The sequence below is a fragment of the Haliotis rufescens genome, unplaced genomic scaffold (genome assembly GCF_023055435.1).
Source record: "Haliotis rufescens isolate VD_foot unplaced genomic scaffold, xgHalRufe1.0.p SCAF_8, whole genome shotgun sequence".
NCBI lineage: Eukaryota > Metazoa > Mollusca > Gastropoda > Lepetellida > Haliotidae > Haliotis > Haliotis rufescens.
In genome coordinates this window covers 20,205,156-20,228,735 of record NW_025964372.1, presented here as the reverse complement: position 1 = coordinate 20,228,735, position 23,580 = coordinate 20,205,156, and the positions used below count along the sequence as shown (strand labels likewise).

Genomic DNA, 23,580 nt, shown 5'->3' with positions numbered 1-23,580 from the left:
GACGGTAGCCTTGCGGTAAATCGGATCGCATACGTGTGACTTCCACGGTCGCATCTCTCCCGAGGTTTTCCGAGTGGACACGCACTTGCCACATCAACATGGAGGCCGTCTATAGTGTACCGTATAGCTTTCTGCAGTGCCCAAATATAAAATTGAAGAAACCATCATGGTTCAAACAGCCTTCTGCTATGATGGTGTTTGCATTAGTTCTTCTTTCATATTTCCTCGTCACAGGAGGTGAGCGTACCGGTTATCTTGTTCAATATCACGAATTCTATGTCAACTCCATTTGCAATGCTAAAGATCGAGATTTTAGTTTTGTAGAAGTCATACACAAGGATTGACAGTTTTGTTTATTTGTTGCAGGCATCATTTATGATGTTATCGTTGAGCCTCCAAGTATAGGTTCTACGACAGATGAGAGAGGAAATACAAAGCCTGTGAGTATCATCAAGCACCCAATATAAGTAGCTGCAGCAGGGCGGGGTAAATGAGGATGCCAGTCTCATTGCTCACCCCAAAGTTCTATTTAACACAAATCTCAAGCGTATGAAAACAAAATGGATGAGATTTGAAGTTAAATTAGTGAAAAATATAAATACTATGAAATGATACAGGCAACTTTCACATACACCATTAATTTTATAAAAATGTTCAATCAGACTACCAAATATGATACTGCCAAGTTCCATATGCCTTCTAATATAAATTCCCCCACACCCCCCTGAGTCTGGGGGCAGTCGGGTAGCCTAGTGGTTAAAGGTTAAAGATCAGAGGTCCGACTTGTTGACTTGGTTGATGCATGTTGTCATATCCCAATTGCATAGATTGATACTGATGTCAATCACTGGATAGTCTGGTCCAGACTCAATTGTTTACAGACTGCCATCATATAAATTGTTTGATAGGCATAACTTAGAAGGTGACGGATGACAAAGTAGACACAATTTATGGATAACAACTTCTTTAATTACTGTAAAGACGTTCGGTATAGATCCTTATACCATTGACAACAGTATAAGGATCTATACTGAAACGTCGCCATTACAGTAATTAAAGAAGTTGTTATCCTTAAAATGTGTCTACTTTGCCATCATATAGCTAGAATATTGCTGAGTGCGGCGTTTAACTACAAACAAAGGGAAACCATATAAAGTACAACAACTTTTGAATAAAACTGCTCTGTTCAAACTCATTTTGATATTCTGAATACAATATCCCCTATTAACAGATTAAAATGATAAAATGTTTACAGATTTGATGTGTATCACTTCACATTGAAACACAACTCTCGATTTCTTTTCCGTTCCTTACCGTATTCTCTTCAAAGTACTCCTCTGTAAACATTAGAGATGTAATAGTCATCAAGTATCTGGTACATTGTATACTGTGATATGCTTTAGGTGGGCTCAGAGTGACTGACTCGCTTGTATTGTTGAGTGTCAGTTGCATCTTCTTAATCCCACATCACCAGCTGACATCTCATTAAACATGCATAGTAATTAACAGCAGTGGCACTAATTATGCCTGAGGTCATTTGGGGCTTTCAGTCAGAGGAAAAATATTTACCTCGTTAGTGTGAAAAGTAGTTTTATCAGAAGAGTTAGCATGCTTGCTGTTTGAATCCCATTAGCATGATTAGGCCAAAGCCACTGTTGGAGGTATATTGATTTTTGATTATTTATAGAAAGACAATGATCATACCAAAATAACAACTTATTTACATCTTACTAATAGGGACTTGCTCACCACCCAAGCATCTATCATGTCTATGAAAGGTGGCAGTTACACATAAAATGTTGCTGAAAGTTGAAAAAATGTGACCCTATAAGAAACAAGAATTTTTTGGGCCAAGCGACATTGAACAGATCATACTGTGTTGTGATAGGTCATCGTTTCATGGTGAACCCGTGCTTGTGGGTTTCACCGAAGTGGCAAACGTCTGAGACCTGCATCACTTCGGGCTTTCCTCCCACATCAAGCTGACATGCTGTGATATAACTGGAATACTGTTAAAAGCAGCTTTAAACCCAACTCACTCACTCACTCGTTTCATCATGTTTATGGTGATGCGCATTGTGTAACACACTTATTCCATATCTCTGACAGGTGTGAAAAATACTGAAAATACAGGGAGTTTCCTCCAAATACATATGCAATAAGATTCATAAGTAAATTGGTGCAATGATAGCATGAGATCACATTTTTCCTTTTTTTTGCACAAAACCACATTCATGGCATTTGGATCTTGTCTACTTTCATTTAATAATATTTCAGAAAAATGTCAATGTTGGCTTCTTCTTTCCATCATCTAATTTACGTGCAACTTGTATTGGTGTTGTTCCTTTAGCAATTTTTCAGACTATAAATTTGGCCTTAGTTTCTCTCTTGTAAATTGTCTCTTTCTGCTTATTCCTGTCTACCTCTACACACCACGCATAGTAATAACTTCTTTAATTTGTCATGTCCATGGTTTGTAAACAGAGCTTTAGCCATAAGAATAAATGGCAAAAATGATTCATTTCTATATGTAATAGGACACAAGGTCTCTTTGTCAGTTAGCATGGTTAGTAGTAGCCATTTTCATAGCCTACTTTTTTCATTTATTCTTCCAAATACTAGTGATGCAGCTCGGCCTGATCTACAAGCCTTAATACCGATAACATGTGGACACTTTAGACACTTTCTCAAAACCCTGTAATTCTACTAGCCGTCTGGATATCTTAAACATTAGACAAAATGACTGGGGCTAGCAGGGGCAGGTGTCAGATTGCATCTTGAACACCTTGACTAGTGTTATGTGTTTGGTATTTGAAGGGCTAGAGTTGTGTCTGTTTCAGGTTGCCTTCATGCCGTACAGGATCAATGGGCAGTACATCATGGAGGGCTTAGCCTCCAGCTTCCTGTTTACTCTCGGTGGTCTGGGCTTCGTTATCCTCGACCAGACCAACAAGCCGTCCATGCCACGGCTGAACCGAGTCCTCCTGCTCAGTGTCGGCTTCATCGCCATCCTCATCTCCTTCTTCATGTGCAGGGTGTTCATGAGGATTAAGGTTCCGTAAGTAGAACATTAGCGTTGTAACTCGTATGTTGGCATAGAGGATCAAGGTTCCGTAAGAAGAACATCACTGTTGTAACTCGTACGTTAGCATAGAGGATCAAGGTTCCGTAAGTAGAACATCACTGTTGTAACTCGTATGTTAGCATAGAGGATCAAGGTTCCGTAAGTAGAACATCAGCGTTGTAACTCGTAAGTTAGCATAGAGGATCAAGGTTCCGTAAAGAGAACATCAACGTTGTAACTCATATGTTAGCATAGAGGATCAAGGTTCGTCAGTAGAACATCAGCGTTGTAACTTGTACGTTAGCATAGAGGATCAAGGTTCCGTTAGTAGAACATCAACGTTGTAACTCATATGTTAGCATAGAGAATCAAGGTTCCGTTAGTAGAACATCAACGTTGTAACTCATATGTTAGCATAGAGAATCAAGGTTCCGTAAGTAGAGCATCACTCTTGTAACTCGTACGTTAGCATAGAGAATCAAGGTTCCGTAAGTAGAGCATCACTCTTGTAACTCGTACGTTAGCATAGAGGATCAACGTTCTGTAAGTAGAACATAGTGCCGGGCTGTCTATCTCATGTTAGCATCGACTGTAGTTGCAGTGCCGGGCTGTCGTAACTCATGTAAGCATTGACACCAAGTTGAAGCACTAATCTGTTGCCATATAGCATTGGGCTGTTGTAACTCATATGTTGGCATTGACTTTAGTTGTAGCACCAATGTGTCATAACGTAGGTTAGCATAGACTTACAATAGTTGTATTGTCATGACTGTTGTCATGCCAGTCTTTTGTAACATACTTTATTATCGATTTACAAAGTTTGTCATAGCTCCAGTATGTATGTTTTTAGCATAATCTACCCAACATGAGCCGAGTTACGACGACCATGTTAGCATGGACGTACAAGAAAAGAAGAAATCCAGTGGGCACTTGACTCATGAATGTATTTTTGTTTCAGGGGCTACTTGATGTCTTAGGCAGCTCCCTCTACGACAAAGAACATCGTCTACATCATATGCACCTAGCTGTCTGTACACACTTTACATTTAAAAATAAACTATTTTTATTTGTTTTATAAGCTTGTTTATTTGTTGTATGTCCAGTGATGCACCTCAGAGCTACATGGCAGAAATAGTGCTCATTTGGTGTTTGGTAGAAGACCACAGAGGTGATCTAGTGGATAGAGCATCTGCCCGGAGAGTGAAAGGTTGACAGTTCGATGCATGGTTGCTTCATACCTGAAGACGTGGAATGATGGTACTCCCGTTGACCGTGCTTGGCATTCAGCATTAAGGGGATCAAAGGAGGACTGGTCGGCTTGAGTCACTGTACCGTGTCTGAGTGGGGTATCCATGTTAAACTGTGGCATGGTATTGGTGGGCTAGCACCATAAAACCAGTATTAGTCCGGACTAGAACAAGCAATATTTACGACGTTAAGCCCCATTTGACGGCACCTGTTTGGTAGAAATATTTTAACTCACTGTTTGCTCTGAGGCAGTGAGGCGGCCTAGTGGATAATTACATCCATGTTTAATTTGTGTCATGGGTACAGTGTGTAACGCCATTAGACGAATGAAAGACTGTTCAAAGAGGCAATGAACCCACTCATTCATCGTGTCCTCGGTGACAATGCTGTGATATTGCTAACATCACCTGACTCCCTCAGTGTCACTCCAAAGTCTGAGGGGTGACATGATATTATTTAGCAGTCGGGGCCCCTGCAATTGGTTTTCTCAACCTCAGACTATATGCGACCTGGGAAGATCCGGGGTAGAATAGGTCTTCAGTAACCCATTCTTGCCATAAAAGGCGACTATGCTTGTCATAAGAGGATGCATGTCATCGATCCCAATTGTGTGGATCAATGCTCATGATGTCAATCACTGGATTGTCTTGTCCAGACTCGATTATTTACAGACCGCCGTCATATAGCTGGAATATTGCTGAGTGCGGCGTTAAACAACAAACCAACCAACCCTCCCATAAGCCTTAGTGAAACTTTCTGACACATGAATGGATGGCATTGAAGGTCAAGTTCACTCAGTGTGAACTAGGCATTAAAACACTTATGAAAGGAATTTGATGAAACTTGGTATACATGATTTCTAATGTGGGATGACCTTTGTATAAGGTCAAGGTCATGAGGGCAAGTAATAAGACATTTGAAGTTTCTAACATGCGAAATCAATGCATGGCAAAGGACACATTTTAGCTTTTTCTCGAAATGTGTCCCTCTAAAACTATATTTGCTCTACAAGTCCAAAGCCTTTGGAACACAGTTGAGCTTGTTTCGTATTCTTGAGGATGATTGCTCTAGAGTCATCGTTAATAGTATATTTTGAATTAGTGACAAATGTGAATAGAACCAGACATTTCAGACCACTCGTGTGTGAATATTTGCTTCATTGTGTAAACATCAAATTAATGTCAAAACTGAGCATATGCATAAACAACAAACAATACAATACATTTACATTTGTTTACATTTTAACCCAAAATGTGTGAGTTGGCCATATTGAAAATCAGATTTGTACTGCAAGAATAAATGGGGATGTCATCTTTGGTGGGAAGAAGCATGGGAAATTTCAGCTTCATTGGTCCAGTGGTTTCTCAGCAGAAAATGTTCACATATAGGCACACAAAGGCTTCAGGGGAAAAGGTTGGGGGGGGGGGGGGGGGTTTCGAAGCAAGCAGGGTAGTGCAACTGCACTTGAAACAAACAACATAACAGCCTGTGTCATCTTCAGTATTATTGTAGCCTTGATGGATGTAACAATCAAGTCGGTCACACATCAACTTTCAGTGGAACGTGCACATTTAACAGAATCTGTCTCAAACATTGTCCATTGTTCTTTACCTGATATGGAAAACAGTTAATTCAAACCAACAACAGTCTGTAATACGCACTGTCCACATTGACAAGGTCTCATTGTATTCACCAACAATCCAAGTGAGCCAGTCTAGAATACAAGGTGTCCACAGCAACAAGGTCTTATTGTATTCACCAACACACCCACTGTGTGGGACATCTGTTATACAAGGTGTCCACAGTAACAAGGTCTCATTGTATTCACCAACAATCCCAGTGAGCCAGTCTAGAATACAAGGTGTCCACAGCAACAAGGTCTTATTGTATTCACCAACACACCCACTGTGTGGGACATCTGTTATACAAGGTGTCCACACTAACAAGGTTTTATTGTATTCACTAACACTCCCACTGTGAGAGCCAGTCTGGAATACAAGGTGTCCATAGTAACAAGGTCTCACTGTATTCGCCAACAATCCCACAACCCAAACATATGAGGTGTCCCAAGATACACACATCCAGCATCAGTGTAGAACCCCATCACTTCACAATTGGATCTAAAGAAACTAATGTTCCAGTTCAAGTGTAGGTTGGTGTACTGTACTGCGTCAACGTGACTGTGTGGTCAGCTGGCCGGCATGTAGTTGGGGTCAAGGTAGTTGCTGTCGGCGAGTGTAAACTTCATGTAGTCCTGATCACCGCCCGCAGATGTCACTTTCTTCTGTTCCGGCTTCAGCCGATGGCTTGAGTTGTGAGTCTCTGTTTCGTGGTTGCTAGGAGACAAAAACATCATTTTTGTAAAGTTTGGAAGCTACGTTCTTCATAAGAGGAGGGGAAGGGGCTTATACCAATCTCTAGTTTTGGGGGGTTCAGGGGTGAGGTGAGGTGAGGTGAGGTGAGGTGAAATTGGGTTTAACGTCGCGTCCAAGATTATTGCACTTATATAGCGACGTGCATGTACGTGTGTGTGTTGCTGCTTGTACTAGTCCGGACTGATGCCGATTTATAGTGCTAGCTCACTGAGATACCATGCCGCAGTTTAACATGAATACCCCACTCAGACACAGTATACTGACTCCGAGCCGACCAGTCCTTGTTTTAGCCCCTTATTGCCGAGCGCCAGACCGGGTATCTTTTACCGTCTTTTGGTATGACATGGTTGGGGATCGAACCCCGGACCTTCCGCTCTCCGGGCGGACGCTCTACCACTAGACCAAGGAGGCGGTCATTTGTCTTATGGAACAGCAATGATTCTAAGACCCCAAAAACAACATTGTTCAGTGAACCTAAGCCTTTAACAATAGTGATTGGAAAACAAATTCGGTCACAATAAAAACGCAGCAAAACCAATGTTATGAAAGTGTCATGGCAAGGAAATCAAGCCAATGATAAGTGCCATGACATTGGATGTCAAACCATTTTGAGCAAAAAAGAATTAAATTAAAGATTTAAAAAAAAGGTTTGATATGGTTTTGGGTTAGCAGGTCAAACAAGAAGACAAAGTCTTGGATATATCAATGACGAGTCCTTGTTTTATCCCCTTAATCTCAAATGCCAGGCTGGGTAACAACAAGTACCATCTTTTAGTACGATGCAGCCAAGTGACTGAACCACCAACTTTCATCTATACTTCATGAAGCAACATCTAATGGTGTATGAGTAATGCTCTGGAAACAAATCCCATCCTCATTTAACCTTGTTGCCATGGAAATGCAAAAAATGAAATAAACTAAAACACCCCTTAAAAGCAAACGGCACTAGTTCAGTGCATGCCTTATGTTTAGAAAAAAGATTCATGAACAAATACTAAATGGTTTTATGAGTTCTGTTTTTGAAACAAAATGTGATGGAATGTTTGAAGGAGCCTGTTTCTATATGGTCAGGTGGGGATAATTACCACTGGCATTCCGCAACCCTGGATTGATACACCCAAGGTTATCAAAACAAAATATGTGGTTTTACTAAAGTATAGCTATTGTGTGTCATTCAGATGAGAAGTATATTTCTGCAATGTTCACCAACTACCGTAGAACAGGGAGCAAATTCTCCAAGGGTATTAGATTCATATTTGCCAATTTGTAAAACTAAACTCCAACAAAGTTCAAAGTTAAAAAGAGCAAAAAGTATTGTACCCATCTACCTGTCTTTTTAAATGAAACTTTATCGGATGTGTTTAGACCTGCTAGACATTAACAATGTTGTCACTGCCTGTCACTGTCTGTCACACAGTTATTGCAGAAAACTGGGCTCCAACAAAGTCAAAAGTTTAAGAGAGCAAAAAGTAGATCACTAAAAATGCTAAAAACAATAAAAACAACAACACTGATTACCCACCTACCCCATTTATTAAAATAGAAATTTATCGGCTGTGTCTAGATCTGTTTGGAATATTAACAATGTTTTCGCTGCCTGTCACACAGTTATTGCAGAAAACTGGGCTCCAACCAAGTCAAAAGTTTAAGAGAGCAAAATGTAGATCACTAAAAATGCTAAAAACAATAAAAACAACAACACTGATTACCCACCTACCCCATTTTTTAAAATAGAAATTTATCGGCTGTGTCTAGATCTGTTTGGAAACATTAATAATGTAACAATGTTGTCACTACCTGTCCACACAGTCATCACAGAAGTCCACGGAGTCGTCCTCCAGACAGTCCATACAGTGCCACCTGGTGCCAATAATCGGCTCACACCCACACATGTCGCACTGGAACCAGAATCAATGAATATTCAGCACCACCGAATTGAAGCAATGAAACAGAACGAGATATTTTACACTGCCACAATAGCTACCTACGTGACAATCTGACAAACCATTCATTGAAAGTCGCCTCAGGTGAATGTTTTAATCAGCCAGTCAGTGTGGAGGCTCCAAAATTCAACTATCATATCTGATTTCTGTCCTCAAGAATGAACACAAACCAGCAGTTCTGAATGGAACATAATAAAAGGCTGTAATATTATACTGCTGGAGACCCTTCATTTATAAGTGTCATGGAATTGACACCAAAAAGGGTAAATCATTGAGGGAATATTTCTGTTGTGTGTGAGTTTTCTGTTAAGGTTGCAATTTCCAAATCGATGTAGAAAAGAGTGAGTGAGTGAGTGAGTGAGTTTGGTTTAACACCACTTTTAACAGTATTCCAGTTATATAACGGTGTGTCAGCTTAAAGTGGGAGGAAAGCCTGAAGTGATGCAGGTCTCAAGACATTTACCACGTTGGTGAAACCCACGAGCACGGGTATGGTGCTGACAAACCTAGAAACATAATCGGGGTGAACCGGGGATTTGAACGCACAATCATAGGTTTCTGGCATACCCAAGGGACGCAACTCTGCACAGAGAATTGCGGCGCCTTAGACGACTGAGCAGCCCGTGTTTTAGAAAGCTGAGATCTGATTGGCTCAAAACACCACCTTCATTTAGACTTGGCAGTCAAAGTTTGCTCAGTGTTCAACTGATACTTCCAACCAACGTGTTTGTCAGATCTCCATGCACAGAGGCATCAAAGCGGAACAAAAGAGTTTCTTTTATCTAGATTGGCACAAACATATGAAACTGATAATTCAATCTGATCACATCCTGATGTGGTCTTAAATAACATGAGCATTTAACAATGAAGTGGCGTTATGAAAAAAATAGTTTTATTATTTTTTGCCACCAAAAATATTAAGAGTCAGCGATAGAAACTAACATTCCTAGTCCACTAGTCCTTTTAATGATTACATATAGCAATACTCTGAAAAGAGTCAAATTACTGGTCCTTAACTATTGGACAGTTTGGCAAGGACTACAGGACTAGTGCCAATATCTACCGCTGAGAGCGTGTGAATGCTGCTTTATGCCTGTGTCAGACAAACCAGTGGTTGATAAAATGAGCACCACTCCAAATTGATAAAAATCAGCAATAAAGCACACAACAGAAGCATCTGATCCTTTACAAATATGGAAACCAGGCATTCATTATGGCTCCAAAAACTCATAGGCTAAGAAGTAAATAGTTTTTTATGAAGATTTGTGTTGTCATGGTTACTCCCACCCTGAAGCCGTCATGCTGGACTTGGACAGCTGTCTGCTGCAGTTTGTGAGCACGGAACGACCTCAGCTTTAGCAGCTCTCGGTACTCCTCCGAGTTTCGCAGCTCCAGGGGTACCTCCTCATCCTCGTCCTGGCAACACATGGGGATATACCGGTACTTGAATATACACACCATATCTTCCCACTTCTACTATCATCTTGAATATACACACCATATCTTCCCACTTCTACTGTCAACTTGAATATACACACCATATCTCCCAACTACTTCTGTCAACTTGAACATATACACACCATATCTCTCCACTACTACTGTCAACTTGAATATACACACCATACCTTCCCACTACTACTGTCAGCTTGAATATACACACACTATCTTCCCACTACTACTATCACCTTGAATGTACACACCATATCTTCCCACTACTACTGTCAACTTGAATATACACACCATATCTTCCTTCTACTACTGTCAACTTTAATATACACACCATATCTTCCCACTACTACTGTCAACTTTAATATACACACCATATCTTCCCACTACTACTGTCAACTTGAATATACACACCATACCTTCCCACTACTACTGTCAGCTTGAATATACACACACTATCTTCCCACTACTACTATCACCTTGAATGTACACACCATATCTTCCCACTACTACAGACAACTTGAATATACACACCATATCTTCCCACTACTACTGGCAACTTGAATATACACACCATATCTTCCCATTAGTACTGTCAGCTTGAACATATACACACCATATCTTCCCACTACTATCAACTTGAATATACTCACCATATCTTCCCACTTCTACTATCAACTTGAATATACACACCAAATCTTCCCACTACTACTGTCAACTTGAATATACACACCATGTCTCCCCACTACTTCCTTTAACTTGAATATACACACCATATCTCCCAACTACTTCTGTCAACTTGAACATATACACACACTATCTTCCCACTAGTACTGTCATCTTGAATATACACACCATATCTCCCCACTTCTACAGACAACTTGAATATACACACCATATCTCCCAACTACTTCTGTCAACTTCAACATATACACACCATATCTTCCCACTACTACTGTCAACTTGAATATACACACCATATCTTCCCACTAGTACTGTCAGCTTGAATATACACACCATATCTCCCCACTACTTCCATCAACTTGAATATACACACCATATCTTCCCACTACTACTGGCAACTTGAATATACACACCATATCTCCCCACTACTTCCATCAACTTGAATATACACACCATATCTTCCCAATACTACTGTCAACTTTAATATACACACCATATCTTCCTTCTACTACTGTCAACTTTAATATACACACCATATCTTCCCACTACTACTGTCAACTTTAATATACACACCATATCTCCCCACTACTACTGTCAACTTGAATATACACACCATATCTCCCCACTACTTCCATCAACTTGAATATACACACCATATCTTCCCACTAGTACTGTCAGCTTGAATATACACACCATATCTCCCCACTACTTCCATCAACTTGAATATACACACCATATCTTCCCACTACTACTGGCAACTTGAATATACACACCATATCTCCCCACTACTTCCATCAACTTGAATATACACACCATATCTTCCCACTACTACTGTCAACTTTAATATACACACCATATCTTCCTTCTACTACTGTCAACTTTAATATACACACCATATCTTCCCACTACTACTGTCAACTTTAATATACACACCATATCTCCCCACTACTACTGTCAACTTGAATATACACACCATATCTCCCCACTACTTCCATCAACTTGAATATACACACCATATCTCCCCACTTCTACAGACAACTTGAATATACACACCATATCTCCCAACTACTTCTGTCAACTTCAACATATACACACCATATCTTCCCACTACTACTGTCAACTTGAATATACACACCATATCTTCCCACTAGTACTGTCAGCTTGAATATACACACCATATCTCCCCACTACTTCCATCAACTTGAATATACACACCATATCTTCCCACTACTACTGGCAACTTGAATATACACACCATATCTCCCCACTACTTCCATCAACTTGAATATACACACCATATCTTCCCACTACTACTGTCAACTTTAATATACACACCATATCTTCCTTCTACTACTGTCAACTTTAATATACACACCATATCTTCCCACTACTACTGTCAACTTGAATATACACACCATATCTCCCCACTACTACTGTCAACTTGAATATACACACCATATCTCCCCACTACTACTGTCAACTTGAATATACACACCATATCTTCCCACTACTACTGTCAACTGTAATATACACACCATATCTTCCCACTACTACTGTCAACTTTAATATACACACCATATCTTCCCACTACTACTGTCAACTTGAATATACACACCATATCTCCCCACTACTACTGTCAACTTGAATATACACACCATATCTCCCCACTACTACTGTCAACTTGAATATACACACCATATCTCCCCAATACTACTGTCAACTGTAATATACACACCATATCTTCCCACTACTACTGTCAACTTGAATATACACACCATATCTCCCCACTACTACTGTCAACTTGAATATACACACCATATCTCCCCAATACTACTGACAACTTGAATATACACACCATATCTCCCACTACTACTGTCAATTTACATAAACCATACCTTCCCATTCGTATTGCAAAACTATAAACCACAGCAGTTTAATTTTCAAAATGTATATTTTGCAAACAATTTGCACGACATTGAGAGCAGTTTCAACCAAAAATCATGCTAGAAGACAGTCAAGGGCTCAAAATGAAGAGTTGTAGATGTAACTCACTGATTCATCAGATGAAAGATTGTCTCCGTATTTCTCGTACTTCTGCAGGAACCTGTCTTCCGACACAGCGTCATAGTAGGCCCGTGTGTCCTCGTCATCAGACATGTAGACTGGGGGGGTGTAGGCCTGTAGGAATGTCGAGGGTTGGTAGTACACACGGTTGTAGCGCTGTTGGCGGCTGAACTGAAAGAGGAGACAGCAAGTCACTACAGGACCCATGTTAAATTTACTACAAGGCATAACTCAGTATCTCATGGTCTGCACATTTCCCCCTACCCTCCTGTTCCCAGCACCTACATTTCCCTGCCCTTAGGTCCCTAGCTACTTACCCTCCTGTTCCCACCACCTACACTCCCTGCCCTTAAGTCCCCAGCTACTTACCCTCCTGTTCCCGCCACCTACATTTCCCTGCCCTTTAGTCCCCAGCTACTTACCCTCCTGTTCCCGGCACCTATATCTCCCTGCCCTTAAGTCCCCAGCTACTTGCCCTCCTGTTCCCGGCACCTACACTCCCTGCCCTTTAGTCCCCAGCTACTTACCCTCCTGTTCCCGGCACCTATATCTCCCTGCCCTTAAGTCCCCGGCTATTTACCCTCCTGTTCCCGGCACCTATATCTCCCTGCCCTAAAGTCCCCAGCTACTTACCCTCCTGTTCCCACCACCTACATTTCCCTGCCCTTTAGTCCCCAGCTACTTACCCTCCTGTTCCCGGCACCTATATCTCCCTGCCCTTTAGTCCCCAGCTACTTGCCCTCCTGTTCCCGGCACCTACATTTCCCTGCCCTTAAGTCCCCAGCTACTTACCCTCCTGTTTCCAGTGCCGATGTTGGGAGCCCTCCCTGGCACAGGAAGTCCAGCCTTGGCCAACTTGATGAAGTATTTCTGCACCCGGCTGGCCACCTAGAGACACAACACGCGTCATTTATGACACAACCGATGTATTTTCTTGATAGCCTTTGGGTGTTACCAACTAAATGGGAGAAACAGCAGTGCCCTGAGATTTTTGTTTAGATATTCAGGCAGTTGATTTAAATAACCCAGATATTAAGGCACTAGATGTTTATCCACATCGTAATCTAAGAAAAAGGTATCAGTAACTTTAAGGGATACTCTAAGTTGTTTTATGCCCCAGTCAGCAATAAATTTAGCCATAACATGGCGGCCTGAAAATAATCATGCCCATAAATGCACTGTGTACTCAGTTGTGAGACTGACATGTCTAGGATACAGAGTTTGTTTATTTGTTTTACACAGCACTCAGCAATATTCCAGCTATATGACAGTGGTCTGAAAATAATCATGTCTGGACCAAACAATCCAGTCATTGACATCATGAGCATCGATCCACGCAATTGGGACCAATGACATGCATCAATCAAGTCAGCAAGTCTCACCACCCAATCCTGTCAGTCGCCTTTTACAACAAGCATAGTCGCCTTTTACGGTAAGCATGGGTTTCTGAAGACCTATTCTACCCCGGATCTTCATGGGTCAGGAGGCAGAGAAAAAAGACCATAGTGAAGGTATTATACATGTATCAACAGGGACTGAGAAAATTCCAGAAGTGGGTTATGAAAAGTGCCAATGGTGGTCATTCTTCTTTGTTCCTTAATGCAATTCACCTGCTGCGTAGTGCGATTGCCGAGGGCAACAGCGATCTTCTGCCACCTCTTGGCCTCCACTTCCTCAGGAGGGTACACCAACAGCAGTTCCTCCAACCTGCACAGGGAGACAACTCTCAACATAAGGGAGACAACCCACACTGGAGACACCTGGTTACACAGCAGAACAGATGCACAAGAACCATATATGACCTTGTCACTCTGATATCACCCAGCGGCTCATGTAACTCTTGAAGGTGTCCACATTGGCATTTGAACATAAGAACAACTTCAAACAAGAATGATCAAAAATCGATTTCTGTTTGGGTCAAAACATTTCCGAGTGCTGTTGGAATTATTTCATTAAAACAAATGCAGTTCAACTAATACTTGTTTTTCTGTGGAGGGGCGGTCGGGTAGCTTAGTGGTTCCCTAAAGCGTTCGCTCGTCACGCCGAAGACCCGGGTTGGATTCCTGACATGGGTACGTGTGAAGGCCATTTCTGGTGATATCGCTGGAATATTGCTAAAGTGGCGTAAAATCCAACTCACTCAATATATCTGTGGACTAGCAACGAAATCTGTTCAAAATATACTATAGTATATACACATTCTCAAAATAAATTAAGGACACCTGATTCTTTCATATTGCTACAGTTAATCTGTAATTCCAGGACAGATTAACTGTAGTAATATAAAAGAATAGGGTGGTCCTTGACTTCTTTTGCGTAGTATTATTGACATTAATATAAATATTCATCCACTTATGGTGAGGTGAGGTGAAATTGGGTTTAATGTCGTGTCCAAGATTATTGCACTTATATAGCGATGTGCATGCACGTGTGTGTGTGTGTGTGTGTGTGTGTGTGTGTGTGTGTGTGTTGTACTAGTCCGGACTGATGACGATTTATAGTGTTAGCACACTGAGATACCATGCCGCAGTTTAACATGGATACCCCACTCAGACACAATATACCGACTCCCAGCCGACCAGTCCTTGTTTTAGCCCCTTAATGCTGAGCGCCAGACAGGGTAACAATAAGTACCATCTTTTAACGTCTTTTGGTATGACATGGCCAGGGTTCGAACCCAAGACCTTCCGCTCTCCAGGTGGACTCTCTACCACTAGACCACGGAGGCGGTCTCATCCACATACAACCACTGGGTATTTATTACATTTTATAAGAATGTCAAGCAATGGCGTAATAATACACGTCGACAGTGACTTGTGTCTGGAGGCATAACCATTTTAAGAGACATTACTCAATGAAAAACAGTGTTGCCGGCCAGCAGAGTAGAGAGAAGTGGAAGGTAGTTCAACTGATCACTTGAGCTCCACACATCCAGCTTACCTCTTCTGTTCCTCAACAGTCCACAGCTGATTAAAGGTCGGGGGTTTGGATTCCGTCTTCAAGCGACCTCGGACAACGGTGACCTCGTTAGGGTCATCAAACAGTGATACTGCCTGGGGAACTCGTCCTGTCTTCTCCCTCTCTATCACAGGTTCTGACAACATACAAACAGATTATCTACTACTTGTTCAGGCAATTAACAGATCCTCTACGCAGGTTCTGACAACATACAAACCGATGCTTTACTGATTGACCAGGAAATTAACAGATCTTCTACCACAGGTTCTGACAACATACAAACAGATTCTATACTACTTGTTCAGGCAATTAACAGATCCTCTACCACAGGTTCTGACAACATGCAAACAGATTCTCTACTACTTGTTCAGGCAATTAACAGATCTTCTACCACAGGTTCTGACAACATGCAAACCGATGCTTTACTGATTGACCAGGCAATTAACAGATCTTCTACCAAAGGTTCTGACAACATACAAACAGATTCTTTACAACTTGTTCAGGCAATTAACAGATCCTCTACCACAGTTTCTGACAACATATAAATAGATCTTCTACCGCAGATTTAAGAAATAACAGATTTTCTATCGCAGGTTCCAGAAATAACAGATTCTCTACCTCAGGTTCCAGAAATAACAGATTCTCTACCGCAGGTTCCAGAAATAACAGATTCTCTACCGCTGGTTCAAGAAATAACAGATTCTCTACCACCACAGATTGATTGAACAGAGCATCAAGCCATGGGTAACCTGTTACTATTTCAGCGACACAACTTAAAATGAAATATCCTCCTCACATCCAAAATTATTCAGCATGTTCATTGGAGAACTTCATCAACACAAGTTTCAAATCTCACATGAAGTAACAACAAACTAAAACACAAGCACCATGATAAGAATAGTCATGTGGACGTTAGCGGAGAAACATAAGTAGTTGTTTGTTTTATGATAAAATCGGCAATATTCCAGCTATATTACAATAAACTATTTGAGCCAGGGTCAGGGATTCATTTAGGATTCCAAACTAAGTGCCCTTGGCAAGCAAATTGGGACAACATTGTGATATCGATCAAAATTTGATTATTTTAATGTTCTTATTTTTGTAAATTCTGAGGAATTGGAAATTGTTTTAATTATAATTCACCTTCCAGTTCGGTAAGCAGCTTCTTCTGTCGAGTCATGTGACGCGGGACACCGAAGGAAGTGAAGTCCACATTACTTCGATACTTCTCCCAGTCGATGTTCGGCACCGACGCTATCTCCTGCTGCTGGGGAAAGTTAAACTTCACACCCTGCTGTAGCTTTTCCACAAATTTGATTGGATCCTTCAGAGCCTCCCCCTGAGCCACGTTTAGGGCCTCCATGTCCCGTATTGCCTGGCTGCGCTGTGCCTCCAACTTAGTGATCGTCTTCAGCAGCGCTCGGTAGTCTGAATTGCCCTTCAGCGCAGCGTCATCGGACTCGAACATATAGCAGCTGTCTTCCTCCTCCATCCCAACACATTGGTCATCATGGTTACTGCTTTCTGTGTCAGTATCCATTGAACCGATTCACTCTTCTTGATTTATAATAGAGATGACCTAGCCAATATCAAGACCACATTTTAGGATGTAACAATTCACTGTTTATGCTTGGTTAGTTTGTTGTTTTTACGCCGCACTCAGCAATATTCAAGCTATATGACAGCGGTCTGTAAATAATCACGTCTGGGCCAGACAATCCAGTGATTATTATAATCAGCATTGATCAATGCAATTGGGATCGATGACATGCATCAACCAAGTCAGCTAGCCTGACCACCCGATCCTGTTAGTCGCCTCTTATGACAAGCATATATAGTCGTCTTTTACGGCAAGCAAGGGTTGCTGAAGAGCTATTCTTTCCCGGAATCTTCACGGATCTCACTGCATATGCATTGTATTGCAATACAAGTATGGTCATCAGAAGGTCTAGCTGCTGTAACCTTATCTCTGTGCTGACTCGATCCCTATCAGTGATTTTGATAGTGGTTTTTCACTACTAGGGCTGGAACGAGTAACTCGGGTACTCGGGTTGGGTGGGTCCTGAGTAGGACCTGGGTACCCACATGACTACCCGGACCCATGGTTAGTCATATGAAATATTGTTTAATGAAAAACTCACCATAGCTCAGTGGTTACACTACAACTTGCTAATGTTCGCATTTCTTTCTGACGATGCACATATTCCTTTTGACTTACATATGTATGAGTAAAGATAAAGCTACTGTGAACATCAGTGTACCCATAATCTGATGATCTGATCGTTTGATACATATATCTGTACAGTTTTTGTCAGGGCTGCGGTAATACAATTCCCAATCAGACATTTCGTTCCCAACTCTTGAGACCTGTCAGTGGGTACCTGGTAGGGTCAGGTAAAAGATTTAACGACGAGTTAACGACGAATACACTTGTCACTCCCCACAAATAAGTGACGGGTCCCTAATATTGCATAACATGTCTAAATTGCATACTACTGTGGTCATCTGACCACTGCTGGCCGTGCAGCATATCAATAATCAAAGTTTAAAACTACAATATATACTAATAGATCTTGAGTACAGGTATAGACCTCGTATGTAAACAGACTTTTTTCTAGAATAGTCACTGACTCAGCATTCTCAATTATTTATTCCCCTAACACCCCAGTAGTGTGTCCAACCTACCTGTCAGTGTCACACAATCACATCGGCATAAAGACACGTCGTTCCCCTCCTGTCCACACCATTCAACAACCCGCTCATGCCATTTACCTCGGAAATGAGCCTTTGCACATGCGCACAGGGAACACCGGCCAGCGGAAGTTGCACGTGTTTTTGAGTTGGGTTTGTTTACGTTTTTCGGCCCATGAAGCAGTGTAATTTTGTGGATGTTTGTGTGAATGAGACGTGATAAAAATGTGATGATTTGCCATATATTTAGATAAGCTTGCCTAATGTAGCCATTTTTAATGTCATGCCATGTCAACGTAAATTATCTTATCGGGTAGTCAACACTTGACTATATGTATGTCTATGTATGTAAATATATAAAATATATGTATGTTACATACATATATTTTATATATTTACATACATAGACATACATATAGTCAAGTGTTGACTACCCGATAAGATGTATGTATGCTGAACAAACATAGTTAGGGATCTGAATATTTTGGGGATATTTGGGGTTGGTCCTTTACGTCGGTCCTACTAAATAACGCCCGGGATACTGATACTAAATAATAAAGTGTATTCTATATAATTGTGTTCTTGTACTAATTATAATAAAGTGCCGTTATGGAGGGTGCCAACCCCCTCCCCCCTTGAGTCACGAATACCATCGAATTTTTCTCTCATTGCTTACCTCTGATTCCCCAAAACTATTTAACACAATCATATCTCAAAAGCATTGAAAAAAGGTGTGCGATCTGAAGTTAAATTACTGAAACTAATATCAACAAAATAATATATATCAAGAAAATATTTACATACACCGCTATGCTTTTATACGATTTTATTCGAACTGACGCGGTGGTCGTAACTGAGTCTTTGAAGGATACAATGTAAATTTGCTTATGTAACAGAAATCATGAGCATCAATCAACGCACATGGGATACGACGACATGCATCAACCAAGTCACCCGATCCCGTGTCGCCTACGACAAGCATAGTCGCCTTTTACGGCAAGCATGGGTTGCTGAAGACCTATTCTACCCCGGATCTTCACAGGTTATCTGAACTCCCCTCATAAACATAAATGAAGAATAAACGTATTGTCCGAAGCGGCAAATCCCAAAAGAAAGGAAAAGCAAATGTAGATTCATATATAACAACAAAACTTTGGAATATGCTACCAGAAAACCTAAAGGGGCAGAGACGGTTACAAAATTTAAGAAGTTGCTACGTGGAAGGGGGGATGATGATATGCACGGTGATTTTAATTATGGACACAGGTTATTTTCCTCTCTCAAGATAACTTTACTGCCTACAACATGCTACATCTACCCGCTGGATTCGCCTTTGGTGCAAGAAATGCGATACTGAGATGTATCCGCGGAAAGCCACGTATCTCCTCTGGCAGATTGAACCTATCAGTTGACCCGACCCACTGCAGTAGTCACTGAAGCGGACGTAAAATATCTTTAGGAAATGTCTTGAAGATTGGTTTGTTGTTTAACGCCGCACTCAGCAATATTCCAGCTATATGACGGCGGTCTGTAAATAATCGAGTCTGGACCAATCCAGTGATTAATATCATGAGCATCAATCCACGCAATTGGGATTGATGACGTGCATCAACCAAGTCAGCGAGCCTGACCACCGGATCACGTTAGTCGCCTTTTACGAAAAGCATAGTCGCATAGCATAGCATGGGTTGCTGAAGATCTATTCTACCCCGGAATCTTCACGGGTCTGTCTTGAAGAAGTGTCTTGACATTCACAAATCATCACTGTTCATGTATAATAAACTGCTCGCATTGAAGGTGCCTTAAGAGTGAGTGAGTGAGTATGGTTTTATACCGCTTTTAGCAACATTCCCGCAATATCACGGCGGGGGACACCAGAAATGGCCTTAACACATTGTACCCATGTCGGGAATCGAACCCGGGTCTTCCGGTGACGAGCGAGCACTTTAACCACTCACTAGGCTACCCGACCGCCCCGCGCCTTAAGAAATATGTTTTTGACATATTTAGTAAATAGAATCATTTTAAGCAACGCAATGCACTTTAACTAGACGAAACTGTAACACTTTGTATATGTTGACAATGGGTGTATATCCCTTTCAATTTCCCATGAATACATTGTCCTCAACGATCACCGCCAGCCAGAGAATAACGTTCACGTTCAATGTTATACCATCTTCCCGGGGCAAGGGAGTTATCTGACTAAAAAGTCCAGTTTCCACCCTTGCCGAACTACGCAGGGATTATCGAGTTATTGCACGGCTATATTTGTCTTTGGTTTGAGAAAGTTACATGGAGAAAAGTAATAGTAGGAAATATGTAAAAAGAAATATTTTAAAAGAAACCTAATCTTTATCTCGAACATGTATAATGATATGTGTAAACACGAAATAAATAAATAATTATGAAAACATTTTTTGAAAGATTTTTAACTGTGAACTATTACACTAAACACGTTTGTGTCAGTCGGGCTCAATGATCAAAGGGGAAGAGGCGCGATACGAATCAACAACCGAGTGCTTGGGATCTATTCCTGGGATAGCTCCACACTGATGACATGGATAGACGTGGAACTATCCAGAAGGTAACTGAAATAAGGAGTGTCTTTAACGTCACGATCTTACCATAGTACAACCATCCGTAACGACGTACAGCATTATTCTCACGATCGGTCAACAAGATTCTGATCGATTGCATGTTCCAAGTAGATATCAACATTCTTTTTTTTATATCCTTTTCAAATTGCATAGTTGCATTCCTAAGTAGTGCCAGGATGCGATGTTTCTTGTGAATAAAGTCTATTTTTTTTTATCTATGACCTTTGTCAGTTGCATTTATCAAGGTTGCATGGGTTTTGTTTGTTTGTTTGTTAGCCTCAACTTATGCAAAACTTGTCTAACATGTCTGTTAATTCAACAATTATTAAATGGATAGAATCTTTTCTTGCAAACTGAGTAGAATTTGTGACTGTAAAAGGGATCAAATCATCTGTGACCTTTACATCTACCGCTATTGCTGTCCCCAAGGTTGTGTGCTCTCTCCCGTCTTATTTATTTTATACACCAATGACTGTATCAGTAATTGTAACAATTGTTTAACCGTTAAGTTTGCACATGATGCAGCGCTGGTCGGATTCAGTCTGAAATTTATTATCGCTCCCAAATTTCAAAACTGTCCAATAGCGCAAGATTAATTTTCATACGCTAAATGTTAAAAAGACGAAGGAAATGATTATAGATTAAAGAAAAAAAGAAGACCGAAATTCTGCCTGTTGTTATTGGTAACGAAAATATTGATCTTGTTGAACAAGATATTATCTTGGCACCATTATTGATTCGAAACTCATTTGGAAATTCAATGCTAACACGGAGTATGTTTATAAAAATTCTAACGGCATCTTAGGTATTTTAAACTTGATAATACAAAACACTCTGTTTTACAGAACAATTTTTCAAAGGATTTTTGTTTATAATGTTAAATGCTGGCATGGGAGCATGTCTGTTCAAAATAAATCTAAAATACATAAAATTTTAAACACAGCAAGCAAATTGTCAGGTATCCAATTTCAACACATCGGTGAGCAGCAAATTGTCAGAAAGACGCGTAAGATAATATATGACAGCAGTCATATACTTCATTCCGAATATCAGTTTCTACCATCTTGCCGCCGACTGCGCATTACGATGCTGCAAACAAACAGGGCCCGGAAATCATTCATACAGGCCAGTATTTGTCTTATAAATGTTTATCTCTTTATTTATTTCACAGTTCGCTGTACACCAATCGTATCCTGTCATTATCCCTTTTATTAAAGTTTACTATTGCTGTGATATAGATATACTGAGTCAAATTAAAAACTTCACATTTTTAAAAGTAATCCCATATATGATATACAACGGACAAATGTATCAGAGAAGGTAATTTTTAATCATTAATGTCCAAAGAAGGATTTTAATTAACGGTGGTAACCATAATTTGTTCCAAGCACCTACGGTAATCGGTAATAACATCAACAGTTTAAATCATAAGTCCCAAGCACGAGAATCTGATGGCACACAAGTTCAGTAGCGTGTATGGCCACCATGTGCGTTGACAACTGCCACACAACGCCTCCGCATGGACCTTGTGATGCTTGTGAACACATGATTGGGAAGACGTAGCCGTTGTTGCTGCAAAATGGTGCCAAGATCTTGCAAATTCTGTGGTTGGTTCTGGAGAGTCCGCAGACTTCTGCCAAGAGCATCCCAGACGTGTTCGATGGGATTGAGGTCGGGAGACCTAGACGGCCAGTCCATGACGTTGACTCCCGCATTCTGAAGGAAATTCCTTGTCAAAATTGCTGTGTGGGGTCTGGCATTGTCGTGTTGGAAGATCAAAGCGGGTCCATGTGCTGCCATAAAAGGCAGAAGTTCTGGTGCCAGTACCTGGTCGCGGTAAGCAGCAGCGTTGAGGTTGCCACGGATGACAAGAAGCCTGGAACCTGCATTGCCACAGAAAGCACCCCACACCATGACACTTCCGCCTCGAAATCTGTCAACTTCCTGTACACAGCACTGGGCGTAACGTTCATGACGGCGCCTCCACACCCTCGCCCTACCATCAGCAAATCGAAAATTAAATCGGGATTCATCACTGAAGACGACTTGATTCCAATTCCATCGTAAGTGTCGCTGTGCCCACAATTGACGTTGACGTCTGGGTAATTGAGTCAGAATCGGCCCGCAGTATGGCCGTCGTGCTTGAAGGTGAGCAGTTCTCAGACGGTTTCGAACAGTTTGCGCACTCAGTCTACCCCTAAACAGTTCATTTCTGGTTGATGTAGCCGTCAAAAATCGGTTACGGAGGTGACGTAAGACAATCTGACGATCCTCTGCATGTGACGTCAGACGTGGTCGACCTGGCCGAGGGCGATCAGCGGTGGTAACCGTTTGCTGTAGATCATTAACAGTCCATCGACTACAACCCATCGTCCTTGCGACTTCAGCTACGGACGTTCCCGTCTGCAACAAGCCGATGGCACGTTCACGTTGCACATTTGAAAGGCGTGGCATGACAAATGGCCGTAAAGACTTTTGTTTTCTTGTGTTTTTCTTTTTATGTTAATGAC

At 41.1% G+C, this 23,580-nt stretch overlaps 2 protein-coding genes across 2 annotated transcripts; one reads left to right on the top strand and one right to left on the bottom strand.

Annotated features, from left to right (window-relative positions):
• Positions 1-6: 6 nt before the first annotated feature.
• LOC124142494 (oligosaccharyltransferase complex subunit ostc-like) lies at positions 7-4,139 on the top strand. Its single transcript, XM_046510996.2, has 4 exons — positions 7-237; positions 367-440; positions 2,841-3,058; positions 4,023-4,139. Exons 1-4 carry the CDS (start codon positions 99-101, stop codon positions 4,039-4,041), a joined length of 450 nt encoding a protein of 149 aa, XP_046366952.1. The 5' UTR covers positions 7-98; the 3' UTR covers positions 4,042-4,139.
• Positions 4,140-5,801: 1,662 nt separating this feature from the next.
• LOC124142493 (ZZ-type zinc finger-containing protein 3-like) lies at positions 5,802-18,590 on the bottom strand. The gene is made up of 9 exons (XM_048389473.1): positions 18,468-18,590; positions 16,926-17,361; positions 15,765-15,918; positions 14,435-14,531; positions 13,617-13,712; positions 12,813-12,995; positions 9,918-10,046; positions 8,485-8,585; positions 5,802-6,648 (listed from the first exon to the last, which is right to left on the bottom strand). Exons 2-9 carry the CDS (start codon positions 17,320-17,322, stop codon positions 6,501-6,503), a joined length of 1,305 nt encoding a protein of 434 aa, XP_048245430.1. The 5' UTR covers positions 17,323-17,361; positions 18,468-18,590; the 3' UTR covers positions 5,802-6,500.
• Between the last annotated feature and the right edge of the window lie 4,990 nt (positions 18,591-23,580).

Coding starts and splice junctions, on each gene's coding strand:
- LOC124142494 (XM_046510996.2), top strand. CDS start 99: ATGGAGGCCGTCTATAGTGTACCGTATAGCTTTCTGCAGTGCCCAAAT. Junction 238..366: donor ATATTTCCTCGTCACAGGAG/GTGAGCGTACCG, acceptor TATTTGTTGCAG/GCATCATTTATGATGTTATC. Junction 441..2,840: donor AGAGAGGAAATACAAAGCCT/GTGAGTATCATC, acceptor TGTCTGTTTCAG/GTTGCCTTCATGCCGTACAG.
- LOC124142493 (XM_048389473.1), bottom strand. CDS start 17,322: ATGGATACTGACACAGAAAGCAGTAACCATGATGACCAATGTGTTGGG. Junction 8,586..9,917: donor TCCAGCATGACGGCTTCAGG/GTGGGAGTAACC, acceptor TTCTGGTTCCAG/TGCGACATGTGTGGGTGTGA. Junction 6,649..8,484: donor TGTGATGACTGTGTGGACAG/GTAGTGACAACA, acceptor TTTGTCTCCTAG/CAACCACGAAACAGAGACTC.